A 14,650-nucleotide genomic window follows, 5' to 3' on the forward strand; every position below is an offset into this window, starting at 1 on the left:
GATGTGACCCCTGAGGGCTGCCCCTCTCTGGGGCAAGCTTTGATAAGGGAACCTTGGCTGGGGGTACAGGGAAGATGTGGCTCCTCTGTGGAGCCCAAGCCTCCCTGACCTGATTGGGAACACTCAGCTGTGATGGTTGGAAGGCCTCCTCCAGAGAGGTCCCAAGGTCACTTCTGTTAAGTGAGTTCCCATCCCTGGGGGCCTCCTCTAGGGGGTTCTAAGGTCACTTCTTGCGGTCTGGCATGGACTCCCCTTGGATGGGACCATCCATCCAAGGCTCTTCTCAAGGAAGAGCCTTGAGAATGAGAGGTGACTTCAGCTCATGAGCTGTGAGGTTTATGGAAGTGTCTCAGGGGGTTCCAGGTAGAGGTGACAGCATATGTGAGAAATCACCTACCTGGTACCCTTACCTTTGAGCACTATTTGCTCCTTCTCTAAGAGCCTCAGGTGCTCAGACAGGTAGATGCTCAGGCACCATGCCAGCCCCTCTCAGCCCTGCCTAAATGCACTACACGTACCCAGATGGGTGTCTGAGAAAGCTTCTTGCCCAGCCCAGTGCAGTCCTACCCTCCACATGAGTGCTCTGGGCCTACTTCCTGTTGCCTGGGGCTAAGGTGTCCTTGGTGATTTTACTGGCTGGGACACTGCTTCTGAGGTAGGGCCCCAATGGGTGGGCTCCTGAGCCAACCAGCTGCTCTCTGGCTGTGATGTGGAAAAGGGTCCTAGAGGGGGCCGTGGTTACCTAACCCTAGGGGTCCCCCTCTCAGTCTGAGGCTAAACGTGCTCTCTGGATAGAGATGGCCTTAACCCCTGCGCCGTAATGCAGTGGCCTGTTTTCTGGCACCACAGCAGTCCATAAACATGGGCCCAGATCTGCTCCAAGTCAGGCCTCTGCTTGCCCCTCCCTGCCTCCTGGGTGCTGACTGCTCTATCTTACCTTGGAAACCTCTTCTGTGAGAGAACTGGCTTTCTGAAACCCAGGGTGGCCTGGGAGGGTGGCCTCCATATTTCTAAGGTAGCTATCAGTGTTGTGAGGGCAAACCAGGGCTGTGCTCTGAGGCAGAAGCTGTGCGTGGCCATTGGGTCTGTGTGGGTGGTGTTTGTGAAAGTATCTGCAACATCACAACAGGTCATGTGTCATGACACCACGGGGCCCAACCAGCAGGACTGTGTAACTGAGACATTTGTTGTTTGCTCAGAGTTAAGAACCAGGGCCGAGTGTGTTTACTGCTTAGGAGTTGGGTAAGATTAGTCCTCAATCCACTTTGGTTTACGTGCCGTATCAGGCATAGCAAATAGGCTTCATCTTCTGTGCCAGACTTGACCATTTGGCAGTGGCTACTCCCAAAGCATAGTGAAAGTGCTGCAATCAATTAGTGATGTCTGATATGCATGTGGAAATGGCCAGTGGTGGCCAGCCCTGTGTGTAAACTGTACTGTTTGCTTACACCTGGATCTTAGGTGAAAACAAGGAACATGTTGGTGTCTCCTTGTGAATTGAAAACACTGACATCCAACGACAGGCTCTTTTACTTGTTTCTAAAATAATCACCTTGGACATTCCGAAGTTTGGATTGGATGCTTCCTGGATTGTCCAGTTGTTTTCTTCCTTCATCTTGTGACTCGTGGGGATAAGGACAGACTGCACCCCCTGCAGTGTGTCATTGGTATGCTAGAGGACACAAGCAGAAAGCCCAGAATGTGCTCTGTCATGCTGAGGTAGTGGAGTCCAGCTGCGTCCTGCTGAGCTAAGCCAGGCTGACCTCTTGTGCATCCCACATGAGCCCAGCCTATCCCTGAGATGACTGAGCCTTTACAGTGTGCTTTGGGCGATATTTTAGCTTTTGGTGCTTTGAATTGTTTTATTTCTTTGATGTCTAGTGGTCTTTCTGGTTGGAAGTGGCAAGATTAATGGCAAGAAGGGCCCGGATGAGTCAGTGATGCTGTCAGTGACATGGGCTGGCTCAGACAATATTCACAGAAATTCAACAGATCAAATGTCTGGTTTGGCCTGACTTGGAGATGCCTGGCCAGCTGTGGACAGCATTCCCTGGCCAGAGGTCAGCCGCCTCCTCATCCTGGCCCTGGCAGAGTACCCAGCCGGCTACAGCAGTAACTGCAGAGCCCATGAGACTGCTGCCTCTCTCCCTGGGGACCTCCCTGAGGCCCCTTGGGCTCGTGCAAGGGGCATCAGGATGCCCACTGTGACTTCAGCCATCCCCTGGATTAGCCAGGTCTCTGTTTCCTCAGGGCTGGTGGCTGATGGGAATATTCCAAGAGAAGTCAGTGGGAAGAATGGTACCTTGTGGGGCATTTGGCGGGCCCTTAGGGTTATTTGAGGATGTGGATATCATCGTTTGTTCATCCATCCATCCATTGACTCAACAAATGCATCATATTAGGCTCTGGGTGGGCACTGGAGACTTAGATGCATAAGATGAGGTCTCTGTCCTTGAGCACTGTGCTCCCAGTCTAGTGACAGAGTAGATGGGGAATTTGTAGAGTGAACAGCAGAGACATGTACACTAATGGGAGTGTCCATGCTAGCTTTCCTGGTTGGGCAAGGGAAAAACTGGTCAGTGTGCTGAGGGGATCAGGGTTGGCTTCCAGGAGGAGGAGGTTGTTAGAAATTCCCTGTAGGTGGATGAGATTGGTGAGGAGGAAGGAAGACACGCCAGGCAGAGGAGACACACGGGCAAAGTGATGTGGTGCAGAATAGCACAATGCCTCGGGTACCTGTAAGTGGTATGTCATGGCTGGAGCATAGAGCAGGCAGTGGTAAGGTGGGAATTAAGGGTGAAAGTAAGCCTTGAATCCCAGGCTAAGGAGTTTGAGCTTTATCTTGAAGACTTGGGGGCCATTGATGGTTTTGTTAGCTGGGGAATGGCCAGACACATTTTAAAAAGATCTCTGGATGCTATAATGAGGTGAATTGAGCAGCAAAACTAGAGGGAGGACCAGTTTCAAAGCCTAGAGGAGAAACTGGGGGGAGGGGTGTAGATTCAGGCATTGGTAGGGCCATGGATACTGAGGTTTTGCCGTCTACTTTGAGGGTTGGACACCCCAATTCTTGTGGCCGGGGGAGGTGGCCTGGCTCATGGCTTGTGGGCACCATGTTGCAGGTGGACACGCACATCCACGCAGCTGCCTGCATGAACCAGAAGCACTTGCTGCGCTTTATCAAGCACACGTACAAGACAGAGCCTGACAGGACTGTGGCTGAGAAGCGGGGCCGGAAGATCACCCTGCGGCAGGTGTTCGACAGCTTGCACATGGACCCATATGATCTCACTGTCGATTCACTGGATGTCCATGCGGTGAGTGAGGTTCTGCCCTAGTGCCTCAAGCCATCCTGGTTGGGGACTCAACCTGCTGGAAGGAAGCCATGGTTGTGCCTGGAGAGAGGCTGGCGGTGTAAGCAGCTCTTTCTCTTCTAGCCATAGGAGATATAAGAGGTAGTTTGGCCTCAGGGAATAGCAGGGCCATGGGGTCGGAAAAAAGAGTGTGACTGGAGTCAGACAGGTCCCCCTTCTAATTCTCCTTCTGCCAGTTAGGAGTTGTGTGCCCTTAAGCAGGTCACTTAAGCTTTCATTTCCTTGTTTATGAAATGGTGAATGCCATGTGCCTTGTTGATATTACGAAGTTATTAAAATTCTAAATGATGGTGCAGCTGCTGTAGAAGACAGTGTGGAGTTTCCTCAAAAAGTTAAATGCAGAATTACTATTATATTCCAGCAATTCCACTTCTAGGAATATACCCAAAAGAATTGAAAGCAGGGACTAAAACAGATACTTGCACACCAGAGCTTATATAGCAGCACTATTCACAACAACCAGTAGGTGGAAATGACCCAAGTGTCCATCAGTAGATGAATGGATAAACAAGATGTGGTAGATACACACAATGGAATATTCTGCAGTCCTAAAAAGGAATGAAGTACTGATACCTGCTACAACACGGGTGAACCTCGAAAACATGCTAAGTCAGAAAAGCCAGACACAAAAGGACAGTGGGTATATGATTTATTCACATGAGGTACGTGGAATAGGCAAATTCATAGAGAGAGAGGGGTGGTTACCAGGAGCAACCAGGAGGAAGGGGTCATGGGGAGTTATTGTTTAATGGGTATAAAGTTTTAGTTTTACAAGATAGAGAGTTGAACTGCACACTTAAAAAACGGTTAAGATGATAAATTTTGTGTTATGTATATTTTACCACAATAAAAAAAGTAAAACAAATAAAACACTGAATGAAGTAATGTGGAGAAAGTGCTTGATGAAGTCGAAGCAGTAATAGACACCCTTTATTACTGATTGGTTAGTAGTCTGGTGTTTTCTGCTCACTCAGCCAGTGATGCTCCTAGCCGTGGTTTCTTGGAGCACGAGATGCCTTGATCCTTCACAGAGGGCCTCAGTACAGGACCCTGGGGCTGACTGAGTGAGGAGACACATCCTGGCCCCAGGACTTTCCAAGATTTCATGCAAGAGCTGACATAGAAGATAGCCATCAGCATGGCTGCACATAAGACCCCCTTGTAAAGGCCTGGAGAGAGAAATGTGTATGGTGGCTACAGAACAATGTGGTCATCTGCCTGGTGGTCTCCTCTCTCCAGGGCCGGCAGACATTCCATCGCTTTGACAAGTTCAACTCCAAATACAACCCTGTGGGGGCCAGTGAGCTGCGCGACCTATATTTGAAAACTGAAAACTACCTGGGAGGAGAGTACTTTGCTCGGATGGTCAAGGCGAGTGAGCCCTGGGCCTCTCCAAACCCTCTTCCGATACCTGACAGCATCTGCCTGCAGAGGGTGGGGGCGCTGCATAGCCTTCTGTTTTCCCCTCCCCGAATCCCCATCAGTCCACCATCCAGCTCAGGCAAGGCACAGGCACCCAGGAGCCCTGTGCGGTGGCCCAGGCTGCCAGCTCCCGAGCATGGGCACACTGGTGCTGCAGGTGCTGAATGCACGCCAGAGGAAGGGAGGGTATCCACCAGTGCTCACAGCAGCCAGGCTCACTGCCCTGTCTGCAGTCTGGATTTGGGGCAGCGTAGCTCCATTTGGAGGGGCTTCTGCTGCCTGGCCTGGTTAGACATGTGACTGTGCAGACCACAGCCTTCCCCTCCCCCAGGAAGGAGCCTCTACTGAGGTGGAGGAGTAGTTACATGGCAGCGAGAGGATGTAGATCAGGCCTTCGCAGCCTGGGAGCAGGTCGAGAGGGAGCTGCAGGATCCAGCAGCTGGGGTGCTCTTGGGCTGACCTGAGCTCTTCTTGGTGCTAGGAGGTGGCCAGGGAGCTGGAGGAGAGCAAGTACCAGTACTCAGAGCCACGGCTGTCCATCTATGGCCGCAATCCCAAGGAGTGGCCCAAACTGGCCCGCTGGTTCATCCAGCACAAGGTCTACTCACCCAACATGCGCTGGATCATCCAGGTGCCCCGGATCTAGTAAGTGAGGTGGCCCGCTGTCTGCCCATGCCCTCTGGGGACACAGCCTGTCCCTCATGGGCTGCTGAGTCTGTACTATTGCTGGTGGGGCCGGTTCTGGTGCCAGGTTGGGCCTCTCCTCCCTAGGGATTTTCCCATAGTGCGGGGGTGGTTGGCAAAGTTGTCCTTGTGACACTTAAACTCATTCTTTGAAGAACAATCCCATGCAAAACCTAGCAGGAACTACTACCCATCTTCTCAATGGGGTTTGAGGGTGGATTATCCTTTTGCATGAGCCCCTGGGTATGAGTAACTTGATGGTGGCATTGCTGGCACTGGATTTCTATGGCTAGGACTCAGATGACCACTGTCCTCTGCCATCTGGCCAATGTGGGGCTCATGGTCCCTGCGTGGGCTGGGATATGTGGTTTAAGGGAACTCAACTCAGTGGAGGAGAAATTTGAGAACCAAGAAATTTGAGAACTCATCTCTCAGACCTTTGGTCAGCCTGAGTCCCAGCACCCTACTCCAGCATGGCCTCTAGCTTGGAAAAGCTCTCTGATGGGCATGGGTGGGCGTTGACCAATGCCTAGCATTGCAGAACTTGCTGGGAGTTGGAGAGGAGGGGAAGGACCTGTGTTCAAGCCACATCTCTGACTCTACTCTGGGTGTTTAGATGGAAACACAAGTGGCCTGAGGAAGCGATGGGGTTGCTCTCCCACAGACCAACAGGGCTGGTAGGTTCACTTTAGTCAGCAAGTCTCTGCTTCCCCCCAGTGACATATTTAGGTCAAAGAAGCTGCTGCCAAGCTTTGGGAAGATGCTGGAGAATATCTTCCTGCCCCTTTTTGAGGCCACAATCAACCCCCAGGATCACCGAGAGCTTCATCTTTTCCTCAAATATGTAAGTGTGGGTGGTGCTTCAGGTGATGTGCCCAGTGGTGAAGGGAAGAGAAAATTCCAAGTGGGTTGGGTCAGGCTTCCCTTCTCAGATCCTGTTACTCTGTGCCCCAGGCAGGGGTGGCCGATCCCAAGAAACTGAATTTCCAAAATAATGAGTTTGCTCCGGGTAGGGGAAGTCCCCTTCTCCTCAGGGGCAGCCCTGGGATGTGGATGGTGTACCGGGAAGACAGCAGTGGGGAAAGACTGAAGAGTCGGTTCCTGGCTGGGTGGTGCTGGAAAGACTGGATTCTGTCCCCAGAAGCACCCAGCAGCACCCCCAGGTCTTTAGAAATGCAGACAATCAGTGCTCTTGCTTTTACCTCATAACAATGGTCCTCACGTCTTGTCTGGTTGAGTACACAAGCCCGACAACATGCATTTATCTGGCTAGTTATGGGAGAGGGGAAGAAGGGATAGAGGAGAAGTTAACCAGAAAGGGTATAAGTGGGGCAGGCCCTGATCCCTCCCTCTGGGTTCCCAGAATGGAGATGGCTGTAGACAGTGAGAAGCAAGTTCAGTACCCCATGGAGGTTCTGGGGGTCTGACAGGGAGGGAGGCAGAGAAGGTTCTGGAGAGCTGGGGGTGTGGGAAGGGGTGATGGGGTCTCTGTGTGTGTGTGTAGGGGGCTGCTAGGAAATGTTTGGGCAGGCTGAAGGACGTCATTGAATTTATGTTTTAGACAAACACCATGCTGGCTGTTGTATGGAGAAAGGCCAGGAACAGACGGTAGCTAAAGGTGGGGGGAAAGGGGCAAGATGAGAGCCAGGGGGCCTGCTCCAGCAGTAGAGACAGATGCCGGGGACTTGCACCAGCAGAACAGCTCACAGTTATTGAGTGTTTGCTGCCTGCCCAGTGATCCACACCATGACATGGTTTTGCTTCAGCTTCATGATTACCTGAGTCCACGTCATTTTGTTGGTGTTCATGCTGGGCAGAATTATTACATGCTTGCTGTATGAAGCACTGTTAATGCTTCCACGGATTGTCTCATTTAATTCAGCCCAGTGAAGCTACTTGCTCCAATCTATATATGAGGAAATCACATGAGGCTCAAAAGTGGTAGAACTGGAATTCATATCCAGGTGTCTGATTCCCCAGCAGGTGTTATTACCCTCATGCTGTAGTGCCTCCCAAGTAGGAAAAGTGAGGCATATGCAGATGGCAGGCCAGGGCTTCTGGGCATGCGGTGGGCATGGTTGTAGCATCGACAGGACCTGGGCAAAGCCTGAAGGTGAGCCCGAGGGAAGAATCTAGGGTGCCTCCCCAGTGCCCGGCTTTGTGGGAGAGTGGACCCTGTGCCTTCAGAGGTCACTACAAGTGGGAGAAAAGCACGCTTGGGGAGGAGGAGGAGTTGGGGATTAGACATATTTTGTGCTTGAGGCCCTCCATCTGTTGAATACAAAGCTGAGAAGAGGGACTGGTGTTACCTCCATGTCAGGCCCTGGAGAGTTCAGGTAAGGCACGGGGCTAGTGAGTACAGAGCAGGGCTCAAGGGCCTCCCTGGCCCCCAGACCCATCCAGGCCATGCTGGGAGCTGTGGTGGCAGCCATGTCATTGCTTTTGACACGTGTTTCTATGACAGGGAAGATTCCGCAAAGACCCTCATGGTCCCTTGCTCCTCTGGGCACCTACTGCCCATATAGGAATGGCAGAGGCTGGCAGACCTGGCCAGGACTCCCCAGTTTGGGCCAGTTGTGGAGCAAGGTGGAGTCATTCAGAGGCTCCTTCCAAAGTGCTGTTGCGGCTGAGTAAAAGTGGGGGAGATGCGTTAGCAGAACTGCTCCTTTGTGCTGGCCGAGAGGCTGTATCTTCTGTAGGTACATGTTTGGTCAGGGGCTGGGAGCAGGTGACCAGGCAGCCAGTGACCAGGGTAGTGCCCCCAGAGGTAAAATTTGGGTCTTAGCTGAGGTGCAGCTACTGTGGAAAGACAGGAAGCTCAGAGGGAAGTTCCCAGGGAGGAGTTAGGGGGCAGAGCACCTCCCTCCTGGGAACCACAGCTCACCCTCCAAGGGGCCCTCCTGGATGGGGCCCACCTTGACCTGTTTGTGAGGCACTGAGACTGGTTTCCTGTGGCCTCACCTGGTACATCCCAGGGGCATCCTCCACTCACAGCCCCAGAGACCAGACCCAGAGTCCATTTAGGTTCAGAGACTCGTTGTCTTGCGTGGGCAAGCTCCCTAAGCGTTTTGGGTCTGGTTTGTTCATAGTCAAGCCCTCCCTCACAGGATGGCTCTGAGTGTTATATTAGCTGATGTGTGGTAAGTGCATAGGGCCTGCCGTATAGTTGGCCCTTCCCATTCTCCCTCACAGCTGTTGTCACTGCTGCTGATGGCAATTTCTGCTAGCTACCCTGCAGTGTTGGCCTTCTCCTTGGCACAGCAGAGGGATGGGTGGTGGGTGTGGCTGGTCCAGTCTGAGTTTCCCCTCTTACCATCACCACTACCACACTAGGGCTTCGCACTCTCCAGTCTGGCCTTCTGGCTACTTTTAGAAGCCACAGAGGGACAGGTTATGGCATCGTCCCCACTTCCGATCCCTGGGAGGAATGTGGCCTCAGTTAGGCTATGGGGTCCCCAGCTGACGGATGAACCTGGGAGGCTTGGCCCCCAAGGCCTTTGGCAGCTCATCTGCCTCAGCTTGATGCAGGACCCCTCCTCCTGCCCAGGTGACAGGGTTTGACAGCGTGGATGATGAATCCAAGCACAGCGACCACATGTTCTCAGACAAGAGCCCCAACCCAGACATCTGGACCAGTGAGCAGAACCCGCCCTACAGCTACTACCTGTACTACATGTATGCCAACATCATGGTGCTCAACAACCTCCGCAGGTGGGTGAGCCCAGCCCCTGCACACACGTCTGTGTGCCCTCACACCTCACACCCGGGGTCATGCCCCAGCACACAACACAGGTCACAGTATTCACAGAGCCATGCACACATGCAGGCATGCTGCTATGCCGCAGACATGATCGTACAACACAGCCAGACTTTATGCCCGTACACACACGTGTGCATACATATACCCACCAAGAGCTATGCGTGTATCTGTTCATCCCTGATATGATACAGACATGGGACATGCCAACATACATGCATGTTCTTTCCACCGCACCAACAGTGTGCACACATGCATCTATCCATGCAACCGATTATTGTATGTGACAGGCACTGTCCCAGGCACTAGACATCTAACAGAAAACAAAGTAGACTAAATCCACGCCCTGGTGGAGCTCACATCACTATCTTATCTGCACAGGCTCCCACCAGTGCTCACACACACAGGGCACGTAAGGTGGGAGTTGGGTGCCCAGAGCAGCAGACACTGAGCTGTTCATCCCCACCCCCTTGCAGGTCTAGCCTCCCTCCTGCCCCTGCTGGGCCATGGGGCCTCTCTAGCTCAGCCTAAGCCAGTGCAGCCTGTGGAGGTTTTGGATGGACCATGATTGAGAGGAGATGGCCTGGTGTTGGGGTGGGGCAGTCCAGGCTGAGCTGCTGGAGGGAGGGGCTTAAGTTCTAGCTCTAGCTGAACTGCCCAGGGGTTTTGAATGCCTGACTCCACCCTCTGGATTTGCCCATTTTTATGACAAAGTGGTTGGACTCCATGGTTTCACATGGCCTTTGCTGCTCTGAAGGTCTGTGAATCTAGGCTACAAGACGTGGTAAAGAGGGGAAGGTCAGTAGTGGACGGGGACGCAGCAAGTTCTCTTTGTACCACTAGGTCCCCTTTCTGTTCCCCAGAGATGGCATCTTTTGGTTCTGAAGATCACTGGACCTGGCTCTCTGTATTTTGGAGGGTGGGGTGGTAGTTTCCAGAGTGCCCTGTGTCAGCTGTGTTGACTCTCCCACGGGTGACTGTCTTCCCTGGAGTAGGTCCTGAGCTAGGAGTACACGCCCCAGGCCTGTGCGGCCCTACGTACAGTGGACTAGGGGTCCTTACTGACTAAGAGCCTCACTTCTGCAGGGAACGAGGCCTGAGCACTTTCTTGTTCCGGCCTCACTGTGGAGAGTCTGGCTCCATCACCCACCTGGTGTCTGCGTTCCTGACTGCTGACAACATTTCCCATGGGCTACTCCTCAAGAAGGTAACCAGACCACTCACGGAAACCTGCCCTGCAATGATGGTCCTGCCATGGGCTCCCCTGGGGAGGAGTGGGATCGCTTGGGCTCCTGTCTGCCCTCTGGGAGGCTCTGGCCAGTGACGTTAAAAGGCTGGCGCTTTTTTCTGGGTTGGGCTGTCTGTAGTCATCTTGGTTTCATATTTATCATATTTAATTATGAAAAGAATATAATCAAACATATTGCAATTTGGATCTTCCAAAAGATGGAGAAATGGAAAAAACAAACATTATTGCTATTACTTTAAAAGAAATAGCCATTATTAGCTTTTTCGGATTTCTAATTCTCATCTTTTTTTTTTTTTTTTTTTCACCAGAGCAGATTTCTAATGTGCTTATTATGAGCACAGATTTTTTTTGTTTTGTTTTGTTTTGGTTCTACTTTGTCCTTTAACTTTATATAACAAGCATTTTTCTGTGCTGCAACATTTATGCTCTTCATCCTAAAGGCTGTTGGAAGGATGGCCCACCACTTGGATGGTCTATAATTGATTCACCTAGTCTCTGATTATTCGACAGAGTCTATCAAATTTTTGCTTGTGTAAATAATAACAACCACGAACTCTGCCCATTGGTCTTCTCCATATTTTGGATCACTTCCATAAGAAAGATGTTTGCTCAAGCTCCTCTGGTGCCTCTTGTGTCCTGGGGAGGTCTAATTGTGTGTCACAATTCCGTGGGCGGAGGGTGTTACATCAGAAAACCACTCTAGCCCAGTCAGGTCTGCCCCTTCCCTTCTCCGAGGGGCCAGAGCCTTTACAGACTCATCCTGGGTGTTTGTGGTCAAAGCAACATAACAAAAGCCCAGCATCTCCTGGGCTGACCCACTGGGGGCAGTACCTGGGGGAGGGGAGCAGAGTATGTAGCCTGGGGTCAGTTTGGAGCCTTGCAGCTGCCTTCTTGCCCTGAGCTGTGCCTTGTCTGGAGCCAAGAGGGCGAGCTCCCAACGGTAGGTGGAGGGCAGCCCAGGAGGAGAGGGGCATGTGATGTATCAGATGAACATGGAGGTGGGGAAGGGGAGGTGGGGATCTGGGTCTGTTGGCTTCAGGGAGCTCTGTTACACAGACACTAACTAGCCGGACCTGGTTTCCACTGATGAATGCTCCTTCCCTCCCTTCTCTGGCGCTTGTCACCTGAGTTTGGTGGTTCTTTTGCAGAGTCCGGTGTTGCAGTATCTCTACTACCTTGCTCAGATCCCCATTGCCATGTCTCCTCTTAGCAACAACAGTCTGTTCCTTGAATATTCCAAAAACCCTCTGAGGGAATTCCTGCACAAGGGACTCCATGTTTCTCTCTCCACTGATGACCCCATGCAGTTCCACTATACAAAGGTGAGGATGTTAGGTGCCCCAGCCAGCCCTGGTCTGCCCTCCCAACTGCACACACCGGAGCACACACTCAGTTCTGCTTTTGGGGTGGGGTTGGTGCCCAGTGAAGGCAAGAGATAAGCTCCTGGGGAGCAAAAAGTGTTTCTCCCAGGAGCCCTGTCTTTGGAGTCCTTGAACCCATGAAGGCACAATTTTATTTTTTTGCCTTCTCCATTTTCCCTTTCTTTGGCATTTGCTATCTCCATGATGTTGGTAAAGTTACTTGATCTCTATCTTATTCCTCTTCATCTGTAAAATAGGGATGAAATTGTCTCTATGTCTACCTCTCCTTTATTGTGAGGATCCATTAAGATAATGAACCAGAGTCTAACACAGTGTCTGAATATAGCATGTATTCAAAATGTTAGTTAACATTTTAATACTATTATTATTATTAATTATTATTATTCTACTCTGGATCTGTAGGGCCAGGAAAGAGGAAGGGAAAGGCAATATCATGCATGGGGACCAGCCATTGATTAGTAAAAATAGAAGTGCCCGAGTCGTCTAGGACAGGCTCTCCAAGTTTTTGGTCTCAGGACCCCTTTATAAGCTTTAAGAATTAAAGGCCCTCAGAAAGCTGTTGATTACATAAGCTATATCTAGTGATATTTAAGTGTGTTAGAAACTAATTTGAAATTGAAAAATATTAACTCATTTAAAACTAACATTAACAAGGTTGTGTGTGTCTGGGGGTAGCTCAGTTGGTTAAGCATCTAACTCTTGATTTCAGCTCAGACCATGGTCTCACCATTCGTGGGATTGAGCCCTGCATTGGGCTCTGCACAGACAGTGTGGAGCCTGCTTGGGATTCTCTCTCTCTCTCTCTCTCTCTCTCTCTGCCCCTCTCCTGCTCATTCTCCGTCTCCCAAAATAAATACATACTTAAAAAGTAACATTAACAAACCTACCAAATGTTAACATAAATAGCCATTTTTACGGAAACCAGTCATATTGTCCAAAAGCAAAAAAAAAAAAAAAAAAATGGCATCAAGAATGGCATTATTTTACATTTTTGCAAATCCCCTTAATGTCTGGTTTAATAGAAGACAGCAGGATTCTTACATCTGCATCTGCATTCAATCGGTTGTGATGCCTTGTTTTTTTATCAAAGTATATGAAGAAAATCTTGCCTCACAAAGGTACATAGTTGGAAGAGGGATGACCTTTCAAAAGGCCTTCAGGACCTTGGATCACATTTTGAGAACTGCTGCTCTAGGTTACAGAGGCAGTGGGGGTGTCCGAGCAGTAATGGGAGAGCTTATGATCGATGGTAGACATTTCACATCCTAGGAGATAAGGCAGAAAGCACAGCTCAAACCCAAATCCCTTTGGGATTACTGTCTCACTACTTGGTCATTTCTCATTCTTATTTAACGTTCCAGCTTTGCTCTTAATACTTTATTCAGATTCACTTTTATTTTGGGGCAATCTTAAGAAAGTGATGTTAAATAAAAAGCAAAGCTACAGAGCAGGTACTAAACATGTACATGCCCAGGGTGATTGTCGCAGTGGAACAGAGGCTGGCATCCGCATGACTTGACACAGGGCTTCAAACATGTGCTGGCCAACAAATCAACGTGTAGGGGTTCTTTGACATATCTCTCTTTGGAAACCTGAGAATTCACCAAAGATGATCTTACGAGTTCATAATTTAAGGGGGTGGGAATGTTGTTTGGTTTTCCAGGTGGCAGACATTAAAGAAAAATTAGATCTGCAATGTCTGTCTGATGTTTCTAGCTTTGGGAATATGTGAAGGATTGAAATGGATATCCTACCATCTCATATATTTGCTTTGGGGGGGGGGGCGGATCTAGGAAGCACTTATGGAAGAATATGCAATTGCTGCTCAAGTGTGGAAGCTGAGCACCTGTGACCTGTGTGAAATCGCCAGGAACAGCGTGCTGCAGAGTGGCCTCTCCCATCAGGTATGGTGTGTGATGGCACTGCCTTGTGACCCTCTTGTCCCTTCAACACACATACAATGGGTGCCTGCTGCATGTTAGGCACTTTCTAGGCTCTGAGATCCGTGAGGATGACAAGCAGGGTGAACACTGAAACTCTCTAGGGGAGACCCCTGAATTTTCAAGGCTGCTCTTTCACCCTTTCACACCTCAAACATGACCTCCTCCGAGAGGCCCTCCCTGATCACCATTCTACCACAGCCACATACTTGCCATCATTCTCCAGCCCTTTAATCTGTTTTTCTTCATAACATTTATTACTACTGACATTGTAATATATAGTTATGTGTTTTCCTGTCTTTCCTTCCAGAATGTAAGTTCCATTAGACGGTTTTGTTCAGCATTATATCCCTAGGGCGTAGAATAGTCCCTGGCACATAGTAGGCACTCGGTATTTTTTGGATAGTGAATAGTACCTACACTGAATAAAACATTGTAGGGATGGGACCTGGACATCGGTAATTTTTTTTATAGTTCCCTAGGTGGTTCTGATGTGGAGCCAGGGTTGAGAACCATTTCTCTACGTGGTGTCCTAGGCTCCTGGGTACCTCCCTGGGGTGGTGTCACTGGTACAGGAAGAAGCCGCATCAGTGCTGCTCTTACTGGATGCTGATGCAGAGAAGAGCTAAACGTTCACGATTCAATTGTGCAGACCCGCTTCCTAAGACTGTCCCTGTCAGCTCTCAGGAGGGACTAAGAGTCTTCGTGCCTTCATCTTGCCTTCTTCATTGCCAGCAGCTCCTGGAGGTCTTATCTTTTTCTTGTGGTCAAGGAAAGCATAGTCAGAAATGAAGGGAATGAATGTGGACATCAGGGTGACATGCTCGAGCACATGGGCCAGC

The 14,650-nt window shown here is 50.3% G+C and overlaps 1 protein-coding gene across 8 annotated transcripts in view; it reads left to right on the forward strand.

Moving 5' to 3' along the window:
- The window catches only part of AMPD3 (adenosine monophosphate deaminase 3), a 48,508-nt gene that overhangs the window by 30,863 nt on the left and 2,995 nt on the right, over nucleotides 1-14,650 (forward strand). For all 8 annotated transcript variants that reach the window (XM_006937095.4, XM_019812047.3, XM_045038949.1 and 5 more), the window contains 8 exons: nucleotides 3,123-3,317; nucleotides 4,614-4,745; nucleotides 5,278-5,441; nucleotides 6,198-6,324; nucleotides 9,028-9,191; nucleotides 10,324-10,444; nucleotides 11,635-11,808; nucleotides 13,662-13,772. In XM_006937095.4, the coding sequence (XP_006937157.1) occupies nucleotides 3,123-3,317; nucleotides 4,614-4,745; nucleotides 5,278-5,441; nucleotides 6,198-6,324; nucleotides 9,028-9,191; nucleotides 10,324-10,444; nucleotides 11,635-11,808; nucleotides 13,662-13,772 (1,188 nt within the window). The remainder of the gene's footprint in view (nucleotides 1-3,122; nucleotides 3,318-4,613; nucleotides 4,746-5,277; nucleotides 5,442-6,197; nucleotides 6,325-9,027; nucleotides 9,192-10,323; nucleotides 10,445-11,634; nucleotides 11,809-13,661; nucleotides 13,773-14,650) is intronic.

This window comes from Felis catus, chromosome D1, assembly GCF_018350175.1.
Source record: "Felis catus isolate Fca126 chromosome D1, F.catus_Fca126_mat1.0, whole genome shotgun sequence".
NCBI classification, from domain to species: Eukaryota; Metazoa; Chordata; class Mammalia; order Carnivora; family Felidae; genus Felis; species Felis catus.